The sequence below is a fragment of the Diceros bicornis genome, chromosome 38 (genome assembly GCF_020826845.1).
Source record: "Diceros bicornis minor isolate mBicDic1 chromosome 38, mDicBic1.mat.cur, whole genome shotgun sequence".
NCBI classification, from domain to species: Eukaryota; Metazoa; Chordata; class Mammalia; order Perissodactyla; family Rhinocerotidae; genus Diceros; species Diceros bicornis.
In genome coordinates, this window is record NC_080777.1 from 16,079,519 (window position 1) to 16,099,013 (window position 19,495).

A 19,495-nucleotide genomic window follows, 5' to 3' on the forward strand; every position below is an offset into this window, starting at 1 on the left:
TTTTTATTTATTTTTTTTAATTATCAAATGATTACATGTCTCATTTTAGATTGAATAGACAAATCTTTTTTTCGGGTGTCTGCAGGGGCTTGGATTTTCTGCTACATCTCAAAGCTCTTTTAATTCACTGCTCACAACCAAATTTACATCTTAATTGCAGAGTTCACATTTAACAATATAGACAGCATAATGCTACTGGTAATTAAGCTTTTACTACCTGCTTTTATACAGTATTCTCAGGCACAGTTTTTGCTATGTGAGTTCTCATCTACTAACTTGTCTGCATTTAGACCACAAATAAAAAGAATCAGGCCAATATCTTAGATATGGCTAAATACATGGCAGGGAAATTGCTCTCTTCTTGGGGGGACCACATCATGTCTGTCATTTTTATGTTCTGAATTTTAATGTGGCTGTTCTGTTTTAGTGTTTTGTCTTTTAAAGACCTCGGAATTTGAGAGGGTTGAGAAAAAGAGTTGGGTTCTGATTTAGTGAATTTAACACACACCAAATATCTGAACTAATTTATTTTGATCTCAAAGATTATACTATTTATGTCTGTAAGACAAGATGCAAAAGCTTGGTAAGCAGTAGAGCTGAATTATATCAAAACTGTGGGTCTTTCAACTCTCCATAAGGTAGCATTTATCTCTTTGCCATAAATAGCTTGTATCTATTTCAATATCCATTTGCTAGTATAAAAAATTCTGTATTTTAAAGTGGACCTAAGAAAACTCTGTTACATGGAAACTAAAAGCACGCTATATACTATTGGAGGAAAAACACCCTTCTCTTCTTAGATCCTCTTTTTTTAAAAACAACACTTTTGATTAAGTCTTAGTTTTGCAAATTATTATCTGTTTGAAACTAGTCCTTATAATGACCAGACTGTGTGATGATTTACAAACTGTTTCTGAGTGGATTTTTTAAAGCCTTTAGGGTGTGTTACGTGTAGAAACAAATATGTAAACTGCATTTTATTCGAAAGCTCATGTTTTGGGTAAAATCATATATATTTGTATATGTCTCCCAGTTTGGAAGCTTGTATTGAAATAAGTATATGATTAAGAACATTTCAGCGCACTGTTCAGTAATGCTCTCCCTTCAAAATGCGTTGAGATGGATTTAATGTTCTTTTTACCCCACAGCCCCCGGTCTCCCACCTCTGAAGCTGAAAAAGCCAATTTGCCCTACAGTTGTTTACGTTTGTTTTGAAAAGCTATGCATTGTCTATCGATATGTAGAGAGACAGCAGCAGGTAAAGAAATATTTACACGTGTAATTTACATGGGCATTTTCTCAAATTGTCCTGATGCACTATTTCCTCTTCCGTAGTTGTGTAAAACTGCATTCCACCTCAGGGATGACGATCCCAGTTCCTATGCCCGAAGCATTTGGAAGAACGTCTTTGATTTCTAAAATGCCCGGGATACATCAGGAAAACAGGAAAAGACACGAGTACGAATAAACGAGAAAGCACCTCACTACACCAGAAGCAGCCCCCAGTGGAATAAAACAGACAACGGCTGGACAAACTTAATTCTCTACCTTCCGCAGAATCCTTTCCCAAATTAACTGAGAGTCTGCGTGAGTTCTTCTTTGCCAGGCAAAAGAGATCTTAGGTTAGAAAGCAAAGAAAAATCCCTCCAGTGCTTAGAGAGTTAAGTTAGTTATGTTTCTTTGGTAGCTTCCGAGGGAAAAAAAAAAAAGAAAAGAAAAAACAGTCTCTAATGGGAGCGTTGCAATCTCCCTCGTCCTCGCTCTCTGTTTCTCTCCCACTCCCAGTTTTCAGCCCCCTTCCCTCTGTGCACCCTTGCTACCTGCCTGGCTCGCTCGCTCGGTGCAGCCTCCCGTCGCCTCCCTCCTGATTGGGCAGAGGCCCCCCAATCGGCTGCGCGCCTGGGCCGGTGGGACTGCATATGTAAAGCCCTACTTCATATTAATAAGCTCCAATCGGGGCTTTAAGTCCTTGATTAGGAGAGTGTGAGAGCTTTGGTCCCAACTGGCCGTGCCTATAGGCTTGTCACTAGGAGAACATTTGTGTTAATTGCACTGTGCTCTGTCAAGGAAACTTTGATTTATAGCTGGGGTGCACAAATAATGGTTGCCGGTCGCACATGGATTCGGTAGAACTTTGCCTTCCTGAATCTTTTTCCCTGCACTACGAGGAAGAGTAGGTACCTTTTTCTTTCCTTTTGAAACTCGTCGTGGGGGTGCGTGCGTGGGGGTAGACAGAAGGTGTCTTTGCACACTGATTCAGGTAATGCCCCGGGTGTGTTGCGTGCACGAGTGCTTGTTTGTGTCTGTCTTGTGCCTTTTGTGTGGAGGGTGAGCTCCTAATTCAGCAAGTCGAGAATTGTTCTCTGACTACAGTGTTACCTTTGAGTCGAAGCTCAGTTGGCTGTCGGTAAAACAGCTGTGTGACAGTCACTTCTTATTCAGGTGCTAAGAATAGGCACTTGGCACAAATGCTTAGTGAACTGTTAAAACGCATCTTTTACTAGGACCCATTTTCCCAAGGAAAGATGTTTTAAAATACAATATTCAAAATGATTTATCGTATTGAGTGCCTCTTATGTATTTGCAGTTTGACAGATATTTCCAGCTCCCTGTCATTTCTGACCGCGCAGAGTTAGAGGCAAAATTGCACATTTACTAATTCTCCTTCGGAGAACAATTTAAAAACTAGCCCTCTGCATTTCAGGGCTAGAATAATGTTATTTGCATGGTTAGCGTTAAGTCAGCACTTAACTGACAAATCAGTCCATTAAGTAACATGAGATTTTCACACATTATAAATATTTAAGGAGAGAAAAAACTAAAGATAAAACAGCAGTGACTTTTAAAATTTCCCCTTGAATAGACAATGCTGAGATTGTGGATTTATTTCATGTATCGTGTCCAGAAAATCTAGAAAAGTACTTTTGTTCTTAAATGCAGTTTAATTCATATTTGTGAATATCTTTATGCACATGGAAACATATATATATATATATATATATTTGGATTACTCAAGGTGAGAGAGAAGTGAGTAGGGGGTAGGAGAAGTAAATTAGGCATTCTTGTGTAAATGAAGAGGTCGTAAACTTAATTTCAACCCACTGTTAAGATAAAATATTAGTATATCACGGGAGCTGTCACTGGTTCATCTTTCTGTTGAGTCAGTTATATTGCTTTGCTTTCACATTACGGTAATACCAACTGTTATAATTCTGAAAAGAGTGCTCTTGGCAAACGTTTCTCTCTATAGATTGTGGAGAAAATATAAAACTCTAGAAGACGAGGTCGTGCATTAGAGGTAGATGGCCACTAGCTGCCCTTAGTGACTGCATATTGCATTGCTTTGTAATTAAGTAAGGGAAGAAAGTGGCTTGCCGTCTCAGTGGCTGCTCGTGTGTGAGAGAGTGTGTGTGTGTATATATATGTATGCATGCTCTCACACACATACACACTCACACAAGAGATATTAACCAAGAGATGGACTTAGGAGAAACTGAAAGATTGAAAGGCTGTGCCTGCATCAGTTTAAAACACGCAAAGGAAGAAACAAACTTAAATTGTGTGAAAATAAAAATGAAATATAAACAAAGGTAGAACTGCTCACTTGAGTGTAGTTTAAAGGTTAGTGCACCTGGAACTGTAGTACTGGAGAGTTTAAAATGTCTTCATGTCAGGAGGAATGCATTATCCAAGCTCACCCAGATTCTGAACTTTCTCTTGTAAATAAATAAACAAAACAAACTTTAAAAATCCCCTGGAGGCTTCTTTTAAAAGTAGTTTCCTTGAATTGAACTTCTTATAGCCAATTTGAATAATTTAGATAAGCCTCTTAAAGCAGATGCGTTGAAATGAAATCAGGGCACATGTCCTTTTGGCTTTGGCGCAAGATTCAAAGTAGCTTTCTTTTTGGCTCAATTAAAAGTCATCTTTAAAAAATACGGATTTATTGTCTGGATGCAGTTCTGATGGTTACGTGGTTCACTGGACAGACAGAAAGATCTAATGCTAAGCAACGCATCTGCCTTTCTGTCTCAATTAATAAACCACAGAATTTATACATGCTATTAATATTTATAGTAATTGTACTGGGTTAAACCCCATCACGTGTCTGTGTATACATGGAAACGAAACCAGAGTTATGCAGTTTCAGAGGAAAATATCGGACAATTTCTGCTTCCGAGGCTGTTAAAAAGATTCGTGCAATTTATTGACCACCATTAGGAGAGCCTAAAATGTTAACCTGTAACTATGTATTTTTTATTTTAGATGTGCCAGCATATTAAAGAACATAATACTTGCAAGCTTGTTTCACATTTAATAGCAGTAATAACTGATAGCATAAATAGACGAAAATAATATATCTGCTCATTTTGACATATGTGTCAGTCTAATCATTCTAAATGAGCGTGCTTGTCACATGAGTCCCTTTCAACCTCTGATTAAAATGTAACATTGACTACAGGATTATAGAGCGGACTTAATTTTACTGACTGTTTTAACAGTTGTCACAGCTGTTGGAAGAAGGAAAGGCAATTGAAACACTCCAAAACAGGCAGGGCGAGGAGGGAACAGTTTAGTAAATTTCAGCCCGATCCCTGAAATCCAGACATTGAAAATTAAACAGATTTATGTTTTAAGGTTCCTGTTTGGAACTATGCAAGTTTCATTTTGTCTGGTCCACTCTTTCTGGTTCAGAGTTTTGAATATTTTTCTCTGCTTCATCTCGCCTGATGAAAAGCTAGAGTAAATTGAAATACAACTATCCAAAAGTAATATTATAATATAAAAAATATATGGGATAAAAATAGGAAGGAAGGAAAAATTTATACAGTAACAACAACAGCAAAAAGCCTAAATCAGAGTGGATGCAATTTTTTAAAAAAAATAGGAGCTTGCCCAAGTCTCTTTAAATGTGATATTATTTGAGAACTATGAACAGACACTTTAAGTTTATTTTTCTAAGAAAGGATACTTAAACTCCAGACTTGGAGCTCATATTACTTTTCTTCCTGTTTCGTCTCTATAAATCTGTTGAAAACACCTGAAGCCTTAAAGGTAGGTGGTGTAGGTGTGGTTTTCAGAGGATTTCTTTGTAAATGGCTGGAAGTGACAACCAACTGCACTTAGGGGCGAGTGTTCCAGAGCTGTAGAGTCTTGTAACCTTGCCCATCACATCACTAAAGCATACAGATTAATGCTATTTTTCTAAAAATTAAATAATCACTGTACATATCCCAAACGCTATATGGTCAAAATAGCCAGACAGTATGTATTATGTAACATGTGATTTTCTCATTGGAGTAAACAAAAAAGTGTTCCTGAGTTAATGGAATAAATGTTGAATGGGAGTGGTGAGTAGATGATGGCACCCCATGTTTCACCAGCCCTTTGTGTCAATGTATTTATGTATAACCCTCTACACAATTGGTGGTAAGTTTAGAAATCCTCCTTTTACAGAAAGGGGTGGAAAACAGCTTTCCAATTCCTGGGCAGAGGCAAGGGTGATGGTGTTGGCTGGTCCTTATAGTGATGGTTTCTCACCTTAATGTGTTTATAGCACTGCTGCTTTATTTACTGAGCCTAGTGTGTTGCAGCGGTAATTAACCCATGTTATTAGCAAAGCCCTTGTGGATATCCATTAATTCTCTTGCATGGATGATCATTTTTCCAGTGTTTTCCCCCCAATAAGGTATCACTGTGCTTTTTTTTTTTTAATTCTAAATCGACGGCCTTTGATACATTTCTTTGATTTATCTGACCTGTAATATATATTGGCCATCTTATAAAGAATGGTATTGTAACTAAGCTTTACAAAATGCTAATAGAGGCCAGAGAAAAGATTTTTTTGTTGTTCTTTTCAAAGTAAAAGAGAAGAGAAATGAAGGCGTAAAAAGAAAATAATGCAGGGCATCAGTTTTAACTCCAAATTTTCCACATCTTAGAATTTATGATAATTTGTGTCTTTGAGGTCTTTTAATCAGATTTTTACTTAGTTAATAATACTTTAGGCATTTTTGTAAAATATTGAGCCAGCAGAAAAATACTTGTGCTTCCTGTGCTGAAAAAAGATAAGGTCCATCTCATTAGCAGGGCCATACTTTTGCAATTAATTTTAGATACATGGTGCTATTCATCAAAGAGGGCAGGTAACTTCTCTATGAGTCTATTTAACAATACTTTCACATTACTGCACTCCTGCGAGAACTACAGACAAAGGAGAGACCGTTCTTTTGGAGGGTAGGCATAATGCCCAATCTCAAGTCCGTATGACTTGTGAAAAATTCCTCAACATTTGTTTTAGCCTAGTGACCAAACAAAATATTCCTTTGTTTTACTTCTAAAGTGCTGTTCAGCACTGAAGGTTTTGCTTCTATTATTTCATAAAAGAAATTAAAACCTGTGCTTTTGGTTGATAGTTTGTCATACAAGTGGCAATGAATAGCAGTGATTTCTATCAAACCAATTAATATCCAATAAACTTTTGAGAATCACGTATCAAGCATTTAGAAATATGAGGACAGAATTTGATTCGAGGTATCGCAATAGAACTTTCAAGTCATTGCAGCCGGTAAGCGTTGCTCTGAATTTTGCTTCATAGCAAATTCATGGACGAGAGAAACAATGCAGTGTTGATCTGTTATAAGTGCATATGAGCTCCGGCCCTCGCCAGCTCTCTGGAGAAAATCTTTGATTACACTGGCCTAGTTTGTTCAGTTTTTATCTCTTTTACATCCACTGGCCTTGTATTAAATTGTCATTGTCCTAAAGCACATGAGATAGAAATGAATTGCGGTTCTCTACATTCTGTGACAGTGAAATATTTAGGTTCTCTTTCTCCAATCATACTTATGTGTGTATTTGATAGTGCGAGGATGACACCACGCAGCTCTGCCTCTGGACATTCTTCTTATTACATTTGGTATGTTTTGCTGTTGATTATTATTCTCATAGCCATGTGTATATGGATATACATGGTCTGTACCATTATGAATAAATAAATACACATATGGCACTTTAAAATCCAAAGCAGTCAATAGAATCCACCATACACGTGTGTGTATTTGTGTGCATGTATGGTATGCATATGAAATATGTATATATATGGGAAAAGGTATATATGTAGACTATAGTTATGCTGCTAAGCATGTTCATGTACATTTATATAATAAAGTAGATCTCAAGTATTATTCTAATCAGTCAGTTGCCAATTAAATTTGCCAGGCATGATTTTAACCTGGAATTAGTATTTCCCAGGTCCAATTTTAAACTGAATTTGTTTAACTACTATATAAAAGACAGGTAACAGGTAACCTAATAAGTAAATTTGTTTCTGATTGTATAAAATTTTAATTATCATTGCTAAATTTAATATCTAGTAATCATAAATAATTTGTAAAGTAGGAAATAAGCTACTAATATTAAATGCATAATTTAATGGTTTGGGCCCATATCCAAGAAACAGTTTTGGATTAGCTCTTGGCTATATTCTTTTCTTATACAAATGGGCCTGACAAGTATATCTTAATGTAAACGTGATAGCTTTCAAATAAATGCAAAAAAATGTGAATTTCATTTATCTGCACTACATAAATATGTCATTTGCTTGGGGTTTTTTTGCTAAAAGCAAATATAAAAAATTAATAAGTATTCTATTTGTATAAAGTACATCAGAGATTTCAGAATTTTTGAATTTTATTCCAAGAGGTAAGTTTAGAGGTCTGTGATTTTGCTTAGGAAATTTGAATGAGTGTTTTGAGAAAAGATTTATCCAAATGCTCTTTCTATTCTAATTCTTGTTCAAATTCCTGAATTCATTTTCTACCTTTATTTGTTTGTATAACACTTTAACAAATTTAATGTTTCTGCATTAAAAAAAAAAATCCTGCTGTTTCTCTATGGCAATCCATCAGATCAAAGTTACCTCCTATATTATCTGAGGGTGATAAGTGACAGCCTTCTGCCTTTTGAAGGATTGATCTGGCATCTTGTTTTAAGTTCATTTTAGACTCATACTTTTTAAGGTTTAGAAAAGTCAGCTAATGAAAATAATTTCCATTCAGAGTTTTAGCAAACACATCTTTCTTCTCTGCTTTTTTCTTTTTTTTTTATGGAAGTGCCAGATGTTTCTTTTTCTCTGATTTGGACAATATTTATCAATCTTTTCCCAATGTATTTTCTAATCAATTATACAAAACCATTGAATTGAGAAGATCTAGATTCTGTGTGTGTTGTGTGTGTGTATGTGTGAACATACATACATCCCCCTTGTAATTAAAAAAAACATTTTTAAATGTTTGGAGTAAACTTGCTTATTATGTTTTGATTTCTTCAAATGTTATGCCATTTTAATTTATGGCAACGCATATATATTTGGAAGATAACTCCCTAAGACAAAGCAATAAAGAAAAGGTACAATTTTAAATAAATTGGCTGCTCACTGGTCAATTAAAGTCCATTTCAGTATACTGGCATAAGTCTCTATGTACATTTGAATATAGATATATAACATGCAATATTAGCCATTAGAAATGCAGCCTATGGCTATATGGAATTCTTTCATACAATATAGTCAACAAAAACACGGGCTTTTGGCATTTAAAATCTATTACTTATTAAAAGTGTTAAACTCATGGAGAACCTACCTAAGATTAGATTACATTATTAAAAAAAGAACTTAAAAGTAAATTTATGTTTTAATTATAAAAGGAAATTCTTTGTCATAAACATTCCTGTACCTTCTCGTATTGCTTTGAGTGAAACAAAATTGCATATATACTTTTCATCATTTTGATTGGAAGTACACATTATATGTAATATGATTTGGCAGCACTTACCCAGCCAAAGAAAACAAATTAATATTGGGCATACTGAGGGCTGTCAGGCATATTACAGACATGTCAATTTAACTTTCCTTCATCATACACCTTCTCCACAAACAGTTGGTTAGGATGGTACTAAATAAAAGGGAAGCTACCAATGAATTCTCCTATTGTATCAGAGATTGATGGCTAGTAGAAGTGTAATGAAAACCATCTTGCTTGCTTACTTCTCTTTAAAACTCTGTAGGAATACAGAGAGCATAGATAATAATGGGTTTTGCAAAATAATAATAATAATAATAAGAGTATAACTTAAATTTGTTCAAATCTTTCTTCTACCTTGGAAGTAACAATGGGATTTATTTTTTAAAAAGTCTCTGAAGGGATGAACCTCAGTTGTTCTTAGTGTGAAGTAAATAAAGACTTTAAGAAGTGGAGAACCAGAAGGAGTGTTATCAATCCATTTTTAACAAGGAACGTCTCTGTTTTGTTGCACTTTACATATGTTTTCTGAGAAAGAAAAAAAATCGTGGGTTTCTTTTTGTATGGCTTATTCAATGTGCAAAAAATGAGATTTTAAAAAATAAATAAATAAAAATTAAAAAGTGAATTAAGAATTTGTACAGAGAAAATAGGCAGAAGCACACTAAATTCTTTTTTTTCCCTCCATGATCAGAATGGTATCTTTGTACATGATAATTCCTTTTCCATCTACTCTAGGAAGATTTGACTCACTTGTAATGGCTTTTGAGAATTTAAACAAAGGATTCATTAAATAAATACATTTCCTTTCCTTTTAGTACTCCCAATGTGAGTTAAAATATTTTAAAAGGTATACTTGTAAGGCAGTTAATATGTAGTTACATTTTATATTTATAAGAATTTATTTTGCTTTGAAAAGAATGTCTAAAATTATACCTAGAGTTAGCAAAAATAGTGGTAATGTGAAAAATTATGGAGACTAAGTTACTTATTTAAGAGAAAAAATTCAAATATGAGGTTGTTTAATTGATTGCCCTTTGCCTTCCGTAATTCCAAATTATTGAAGTACTTTAACTTCTCCAAAAATGTAAGATGGCCATGTTCAATTGTATTTATTTTTCCATGAATGAAAGAATACTCTGACAATGCTTTATTCACAGCCATTGAGCTATTAAAATAGATCAGATATTTTGAGGAGGAATGTACCTGTAACCAACTGTTCATGACCAAAGAAAGGGATGAGAATCGTGTTTTTTTCCTATCAGAAAGTGACTGTATACAGTTGGTGCTGGGTCCTATAAAATGACAGAAGCATCCCTTTTATCCAGACTTAACTGAGACCTGCCTCATCAGTCATGGGATCATAGTGTCACAGATGGAAAAGCAACCATCAGCTGAATTGTACTGAACTACACACTTGGCTAATTCATCTTATTGCTCTACACATCTAAGGGAAGGCTCATTCTGTTCTTGGAGTCTAGACAGAATCAGGAGTTGGGCTCAGGTGGGAGCAGGTGGCCGCATTTTTTTGTTCTCTCCTAGCCATTCAGCAAAGGGAGGTGAGGAACAAATGGACAATTCATGCACAGAAGCCCAAGCAGAGATTCTTTCCTAGGGTCAACAATTTGTTATTCAGTTGTTCAAGTAAATTTCAGATTTCTCTTCTGTTCTAGAAATGTCATTGTTGTCTTGCATGCTCCAAAGAACTACCCATGAATGATTAGGTGTGTCTCTCAATTTGTATGAACCATGAACTGGTTTAAGAATTTTTTAATAGACAGAAATAGAGAGCAGATCATCTACTTATGTTAGTCTGGATGATGCTTCTTTTTTCATACCTTTATATGGAACTATTCAGTTGGTTAAGTCTGAAGAATGAGAAAAATAATGAGGTTAAACACTCAAATTGTATTTTTTTTATTTTTTTATTTCCTTATAGTGAACAAAACTTTAATGTCTAGAGCATTTATGAGGGTTTTAATGATTGGAAAATCTATCCTGAGAATGTGGTCACCATATGTGACAGCCTTGCTTTCTATCTTGTCTTCAGTTTATGGGGTAAGTTCGGTGATATTGTCTATTGTCTTACTTTGCTTATGTTAAAGAACCTCTCTGCCTCCACATTGCAATAACCTGAAATGTGGGAAATGCCTGCTCAATTCTAAAAAACTTTCCTGAACCTCTTCAATCCCAGCCGTATTTTCTTTTAAAATTTGTTTCTATTCGTCTGTTTTGCTAAAGGATCATTTACTTTGGTAAAAGGTAAGTGCATGATATTTATCCCTCTTTGCATACACAGTACATTTTATTCCCCCCGTGATTTCCAAAGAGATTGCCTTAACTTTTCATATTTGTTTTCCTTTTGTTTCTGTTTGTTGTGCATTCTAGTTGAGTGCTTTTATAGTGTTTTCTTGGTTGTTGTTGGTTTGGGGTAGTGGCTGCTGACATTTTTGTTAAGTTAATGTCACAGCAGAGAAACCAATGGCAAACTGGAATCTGGCTACAGCGTGTGGAAGATCCAACTTATGTTTGATTGTGTGTAAATACAGTTAGTTAGTCGGGGGTTTATCAGATAGCTTGGCAGAAAGAGAGAGGAGCAGTACAAACTGTTTTCAGTAACTGTGCTGTTCATACACCTGATAAGATTGAGAGAGCTTTTCGAAATGCTGATAGCTTGGAATAAGAAAAGAATAATCACTTCTGCTGGCACCAGCTTATCGGGAATGAAGTAAAATGCCAACACTTTTGCATTAGCAAAAGTAAATGTTTTAGACACTCTGTGCCTTTTTTCATTCAAGTTAAATAGTCGGAGTGCTTTTGAGTGTGCTGTAATGAATAGCAGGATTTATTACCTTGACTAAATTACAGGTGACTATGTTGATAAAGGAAACTTCAGCATCAACAGCAGCTTCTGTGATAAGCAGGTGCATCTATGTTGTACATTCTCTGGAGAAATCAAGTATTCCTTTTTGCACTTCAATTCTATTAAACATCATTTCTGATGTAAGAAGATGCAGTTATGTCCTATGTCAGTGAAGCCTCCTTGTTTTCTAGCAAATGGGTGACAAACATTTGAAACTTAGCCTATCAGATTTGTAAAATGCTGGGGTGCTGTTAAATAAGTTGGGGCATCTGTAAGTTTATATCACTTGTGCTGAACCAGCAAATTCTTATACACGAAATCTTATTTTTTTCCTCAGGAATGCAATGAGATTAATTATAAATTTAGGGTACTGTAATGAGAAGATAAATGTATCTGTCCAAATAATAGTCCATTTTCAAGCACCTCCTCTGAAACAAAAGAGATATTGGTTTTGCTCTTCAATATAAACCATTAACTTTCTCAGCTCTACCATTTTCTCTGCTGTGTAACTTGATGCTTACAAATAATTTGGCGTATTCAGATTTGATAAATGATAGTGCAAGACCAGATTGATTGATTTTGGATTACTATTGATTACTCTCAATGAGATCACTGTGACACACTCGAATCAATAGTATTCGATTAAGCGAGGCACCACTGTTCTATACATTCAGCAGGAGTGGGGATCAGGAACAGAATGTTCACAAGCTGATAAATTGACAAAGCATTCAGCTTTAAATAGCTCTTTGTACAGCACTAGTTCCTTAAAATATATTTCATTGGAAAGTTCGTTTTTGCAACTCTGGGCCTTCCTGTGGAAGAACGGTCATCAGTTTAAGGTTTATTAAATTTTAACTAAAAACAACTGGGCTCCATTTAGGTGTAAAATAATTTAAGTACTTACTGCAGGCAACCTTCATGCTTTTGAGCTGTTGCTCAAAGGTTTCATTCTTTTACGGAGATGTCAATTGTAAACATAAAAATGCATCACTGGAAATGGAATGCTTTAAGATTCAAACTGAAATAAAAATTCCTGCCTCAGGAAAGCACTATAATCAAAATGAGGTGGTCTTCACTTCCTTCAGAGGCAGGCATGCTCAAGAGCAGCGCTGGAAGGCAGCGGCAGGTAGAACACCTTGATCAAGCTACTGATTCTTTTTTCCCTTCTTATCTGCGAGTATTCATCACGTCACCAATATTACATGCAAAACACTAAATATCATTTGATCTGAAAGCCGCTAGTGCTGCGGAGACACTGAAATCTTTCTGTCCTGAGCAAACTTACAAAGTCAGTCGGGAAAAAAAAATCATCCATGTTTCAAGTCCTTTAGGGAAGGACCTCAAGGATAAGATTTTCCATCATATTCCGTCGTTGTGCAGTCTTGGCACTCAGAAGGAAGCATTTGCTCTTATGTTATACGGGATTGCCAAGTTGCTTCTCAAAAGGTGAGCATTATAGTATTATAGTAAAATCCATTGAATATGTGAATGTTCTTACGTGCAAAACTTGACTTCCAATGAAGTTTTGACTCCTATGGCCTGTGTATCCAAAATCTTAATAGGTTCAAGTCTTAAATATACTTAGCTAAATTCTCTCTCTTGTTTTATTTATTTATTTTTTTGGTGAAGAAGATCAGCCTTGAGCTAACATCTGTTGCCAATCCTCCTCTTGTTGCTGAGGAAGATTGGCCCTGGGCTAACGTCCGTGCCCATCTTCCTCTACTTTATATGTGGGACACCTGTCACAGCATGGCTTGATAAGCGGTGCGTGAGTCGGCACCTGGGATCTGAACCCGCGAACCCCAGGCTGCCAAAGCAGAGCGCTGGAACTTAACCAGTACGCCACGGGGCCGGCACCATAAATTCTCTCATTTTGATAGTAATGAGAAAAAAAAAAAGAAAAAAAAAAAAAACTAGATGTGGCTTTCCGAGGGAAAATCAGTAGAAAAGTCAAGTTTGGAATCGTGAAATTCCCCAAAAAAACTTCAGGCTTTTTTGCATGAAAGTGAGTTAATAGGATTTTAATTAGACTGGGCTGAAGCACCTGAAATTGCCATTTTTATAGGTCAAAAAATGGTCAAATATCAGCAATTTCATGTGATTCAGCATAATAATTGAATTTATTCCTATACTGTTCATAGTCCGTAAACAAATTGAAAGCGACAACTGTGTTTTTTGTTTTGTGATGGGCTGTGTCAGGTTGTGGGAGACAGAAGGATGCTGTCTATGATTATGCAAGTGTATTATACTATCATTTTTTAACAACTGTTTTTTGTCTTTAGCACCATTAGAGAATTCGCAAGCATGCAGTGTTAAACTCTCTGAAAAAGTGTGCGTTTATCTGGCTTCTCACCTGTTGTTCTGTAGCTAAGCTCCTTCTGAGCATCCATGTAAATTTTTCATCTGCTGAGGAAGAGTATGGCACAAGCAAAAAGAGTAGGCTCCAAAAAGAGCACATTGTGAAGGGTAAATAGTTGAAAAGCAAATTGGGAAAAAGATGCTGACCCCTCAAATATTTCATCCTCACATTCATTCGTTAACAGAACTTTAATATGCTAGTTAGCGCTTTTTGTGCTCCCCCCAGAGAAGTATTAAAACTGTGCTCCATTAAATCTGGGCACCATTGTGGGTTAGACAGATGCAGAACCCCCCGAGCTGGCAGTGGAGCCCAAGATGCTTTATTGGCTATTGCAGGGAGGAAAGGTGCTACGGGAGACATAATAAAATGGTCCCAGAGCCTCTGTTTGACCCCCCCAGATGTGCAGCTCATAGTAGAGCTGTGCTGTGCTGGCCAATAGAAGCTTTCTGCGCCCACCTGCGGGCAGAATCGGGCTCCCAGATAGGAAGGAAATTGTCTCTGTCTGTCTTCAGGAAGGAGGGAGGGCCTCCGGTGCCATCGCCACCGCTGGCGATGTCAGCACGTAGACCATCTTGACATAGGGTCACGTCAGGACTGGGTAAGTTTTTCTCAGTCGGGGTGAGCGCACAACAGCCTACATCTTGTTTCAGAGAGGAAAGTGGGCGTCGTTTACTGGAACTTGATTGAGTGAGTGCCCCCGACTGGTCCCACTGTCAGTCTTGGAGTTTTCCCTTCCCTTAGTAGTGCATCCCCCTGTGTGTGGCACTGAATTTGATTTATCGCTGGTACTAAGATCAAAAAAGAAGTCATTCCTTTTGATGTTTGCTATTAGGCACACGCAGTGCAGGCTGGGGGGCGGTCTTAGCATACCAGTCACTGTCCTGGTCATACAGTGGCCACTGATGGCAGAATATATATTCTGTATCTCTGTTCATTTTGAATGTAAAATTCTATGAATAGAGAGATTACCAATAGGGTATTTTAAATTAATAATTGGGTTTGTTTCAGGTACAGATTCTTTTGGTAAGGACAAAGAGGAGAGGCTGGCATGTACACCTGATTAGAACATTTTTTTTTTTTTTTACTGTATTGGCATTAATTTTACCAACAGCCATAAAAAGCTGGAGAGTATAAATAAGCCAATGGGGTTCCGTGTTTCTTTCAAAAAGGATCAATTGGTTGCATTTATTGTGGGGTGGCCAACTTGGGACATCGGAGCCTGAGCTGCAAACGAGAGAAAGATTTTGCGGGGTCTGCTTCTCCCGTATTCCGGACCCTGCTCGAGCTTTGTTTCCAGCCCTGTCCAGTAGGTTTTGTCCAGCATCTCAGTTCGTGGGATTTCTCTGAGCGGCGTGAGCCCCAGCCCATCAGCAGGCTGCTAATCAGCAGCAGGTGTGAACAACACGAAACAGGATTAACACTGAACCAAAGTGTGTACTAAAAACAGAACCCCTGCCTTGCTTTTAAAAGGACGGCAGGACTGGGAGATAGAAGCCACTCTGGTGCCGCACACCCCTGTTTCCTAAACAGTGTTCAATGGACTATGCAAATAGCTCTGTTTAGGGGCCGGGAAGGCATGCAAGGGATTGTGGACTCCTCCCTCTTTTCTTTGAACTGTAAACTCAAAACTTACGTAGAAAATTCTTCTCAGACTTTCAGAGGGGAAGCAAAACAGAACAAAAGTAGTCTGGGTAGATCTTGAACCAGGATTACAGGTGAATATTGCAAAGGTACTGTCTTTACTTACAAATTAAAAGTTGATAGCCATTCAGTGTGCTGTATTTCCCACATCTAGAAAATATTATTGGTTAGTGCATTCTGTTATATTTTGTATTTAATTATGTGACAATTTATATTTTTACCTAGGTAGATAAACCACAAATAAGCAAAATAAGTAATTTCATTAGAGATTATAACCTCCCCTCCCAATTTTTTTTTCAATCAGCACTAACTACATAGGAACAAGAAAGCCAGCAAAAAAAAAAAATCATAGTTAATATAGGAAATTGCATGAGTTTAACAATTTGGGCATGGCATTGAATTTACAGCATATGCACCACTTTATCAATATTTTGTTTAGGAAAGATGGCATTTAAAAATACGTTTCTCTTTGAATTATACTAATTCTAGGATACACTATATATCAGATCAAAATTTGGATATCTGTGTTTTCTTTATTAGGTTTATACTAACTTGTATTTTGAAACTTTAAGACTTGGTCACATCCAGAAAGTGGTGTGAAATAAGGAAGTAACAATTCAATCAGCTAGAGAAATTGTATTTTATACGTATATATATATACATATATATATATACATAGACACACATACACAAACACATATATACACACAAATACAGACACAAACATAAACTAACTCTTCTTTAAACACACACAAAGCAAATGTAGATTTGTTTTGCATGTGTATATAATGGCATTACACTGATTTCTGATGCTCCAAAAATATGTTCAAATATAGACATTTATATAAAATGGATCTGTTTGAGGATATCATATAGACTATACTAAAAGAATAATTTTGAAATGTCAAAAATTAAAATTTTAATTATCTATCACTTTCAGCAGCATCTTATATATTATCTTTATTATCTTCTATGTCTGGGGCTTAAATGGTAATTACTTACTCATTCCTTCACCCTTTGCTTATACTTACTGTTTTTTATTTTTAAAATGGAAATATTTTTTATTTAAGCCTTTGCTACTACTTTTATTTGAGAAGTAATATTGTCTGCCAGTTTAATTGTGGCAGTCTTAACTCGCACCGAATACACCAGGAATATTCAAATCATTATGAAATATATAAATTCTAAAAGTACTATTTTGATTCCACCGTTACTATCTTTAAATGTTAATTTATTACTGTTTACCTTATCATGTGTTTCTAAGAAATGTCCATTTCCTTCTGTTTAGTATTATTAAGTACCTTCAGTTATGTACATTAATTAGATTGTGGACAAATAGCTTAATGATAGTTAATGAAATCAAGTTTAGAAGATATCAGTTTAAAATTGATTTTTGAAGTGTATATTTTATAACCAACTCTCTGGCGTCAAATTGATTGCTTATGGTAACTTCCCATGTTGCAAAAAAGATTACATGCATTCCTTTGCAATTTTTAAATTCATTAAAGTAATCAATTTAGTGCATTAAACTGCATTTTCTTGATCATTCATTCAAAAATATTTGACTGTGTGCAGGCACTGTCCTGGGCACTACGACCCTGAAATAAATGATAAAAATATAAAATGATCTTGAGTGCATAAAAAGCACTTAAAAATAGGACTTTTTATACCTAAGTCTCCAGTTTAAGTTTGGATCAGTCTTCAGGAAATGATTTCAGGAATTTAGGTAGCAAGAGTTTCACAAAAAACTTGAGCAAATTGAAGCTTCCATGCTGTTTTTCCGATTTTGGCTTTTTAGAGCTGATATGACGTTAACATCAGGAACACAATTAGGAATTGTACATTTAGATCCTGAATATTGAGAGAGTGTGGTTGGAGGTCTTGGAGCGCTCAAGTCTGGTCTAGCCTGTGCTCCTCCAGCTAAAAAGCTGGCCCGACACTGCTTCCTTGTGAAGCCTTTGAAGATTTGATCACCAAAGTTGTCTTTACATCTCAAAATGCTCTAATTTACTTGTATATGTGTGTATATGTTTGTTTTTAGACTGAAAATGAAAGGGGAAAAAATACTTTAAAAAGATCATGTCAGAAGAAATATTCCCCCCCAAAAAAGAAATATTTCCCAGATTGTAGGGAAAGCAAACAGAATTTATTTGAACTCTAGAAGGTTTATGTGGTTTGACTTGGAGGGAAAGGCCTGAATTACTAAATTCATTCTAATCGAAGTAAACGACTATTGAAAGGTAGTTTTTATAAGGAAACCTTGTCCTTAATCTTGTGATAATCTCCCAGTTACTGTCTTTGTCCAGCATTCCTGCAAAACTGGTCAACAGAGTTCCCAAAAGCCTGGGATTTCAATTTGCCCGAGGACTCAAAGACGGAATTCAAAGCAGTTTTGTCTCTCTGCAGCATCTAGTCAGTGGCTGCATTTTATTCAAGTGTTTATTTGTGTTTTTTGAAGATACAGATTGGTTTGCTTCAAGTCATTAAAATTATTGTCTTTTGCCTTTTTAAGTGTTTATAATGAGATGATTAGTGAAGTTGGGTAATAAGATTTATATTGGCATCAGTTAAGTTGATAGAAGGATTAAAATCATGGTATCATGGTACCATTGCCAATCGGAATATGCCAGAAATATCTCGGGAGAATTTTTGTCAAGTGTTTATGCTCAATTAAAATTTACACTACATGTTACTGAGTGATTGCCTCATGATAGTTTGGCATCATGGTGTTGCAAATTTTCAATTTCAAGTAATATGCAGTGCAATTTGTTTTGTGTTACAGTACTATAGAATTACAAACTTTGGAAGAGAAATGCCACACTTCTTGGAAATGACACTAGAAATATGAGACAAAGAACTGTCTCAACTTGGGCACAGCTAATATTTTCTGCAGCACCCAAAAGCTGTAAAAGTACAGTTTTTCTCTCCTCTACTTGATAATATGCAGAGGGCAGCTTACCTTTATATAAGAGCATTGCAGACATGAGCTGAGGCATCTTACCTGTGTTTTCACTTCGTTTGTGTTTTTGCAAAATATTTATGAAAATATGTTTTTTTCCTTGTGGTCTTCCTGACTCTTCCGGCATCCGTCCCCTTGAATCCTCTTTTCTTCGCTTTTTATTAAGCTGAGGTGGAATTTTAAAATAGTTGCGTCCTTCTTTATTCAGAGTGCCAAAATGCATTACGACACCTTCACCATAGTCTTAAAAAACTCACTAACAAAGCAGCAGTGGAAAACATCTCGAGGTGGGGAGGTGGGGGGTGGGGGGGAAGGCAGGGAGGAAGAGGGCGGCTGGTAATTTATGATTCCTCTAGTATTGCACGTAAAGGATTTGCCAGTGTGCCCCACTTCCACCCCACCCCCAAACTACACACCACTCAGGGTTCGGATGATGATAATGTACCTGGAAGGAAAAGGCAGTCCGTGCCGGAGCAAGCAGCATCAGACAGGGCGCCTTACCACCTGCCCCACCTGCTGCATCGTGAGTCCATCTGGTGACTGCAATAGCTCATTGTAGGCCTCTTCCGAGGAACATGCAGGCTGAAAAGCAGGCAGTGTGAATTATTTAGGTAGCTAGTATAAATAAATAGAGGGAGAAGAGGAGAGGCTGAGGGAACCTGATGCTCCCGTAGCCCTGGGAGCTTTGGAATGCTGGAACGCATGAAAGCATTCGATTTGCATATAGATTTAGATGTATAGATCATTGTGCAGATTACAAACCAATGAGTTTTATCTAGATTTAGATAGCGCTCAGCCTGTTTTGCCCTTAAAATATGGCCAGCTTCAGGTAGAGAACCTTGGGGACTTTCACCATAAGTGAAACTGATGAA

The 19,495-nt window shown here is 36.4% G+C and overlaps 1 protein-coding gene across 2 annotated transcripts in view; it reads left to right on the plus strand.

Annotated features, from left to right (window-relative positions):
• Positions 1 to 1,998: 1,998 nt before the first annotated feature.
• The window catches only part of ESRRG (estrogen related receptor gamma), a 222,775-nt gene continuing 205,278 nt past the window's right edge, over positions 1,999 to 19,495 (plus strand). Inside the window, exons 1-2 of one of the 2 annotated variants that reach the window (XM_058533698.1) lie at positions 2,120 to 2,173; positions 10,741 to 10,859. In XM_058533698.1, coding sequence (XP_058389681.1) covers positions 10,855 to 10,859 — 5 coding nt within the window. In that variant the 5' untranslated portion in view covers positions 2,120 to 2,173; positions 10,741 to 10,854. Of the gene's footprint in view, positions 2,174 to 10,740; positions 10,860 to 19,495 lie in introns of both variants that reach the window. The other variant, XM_058533697.1, reaches the window with a different exon arrangement.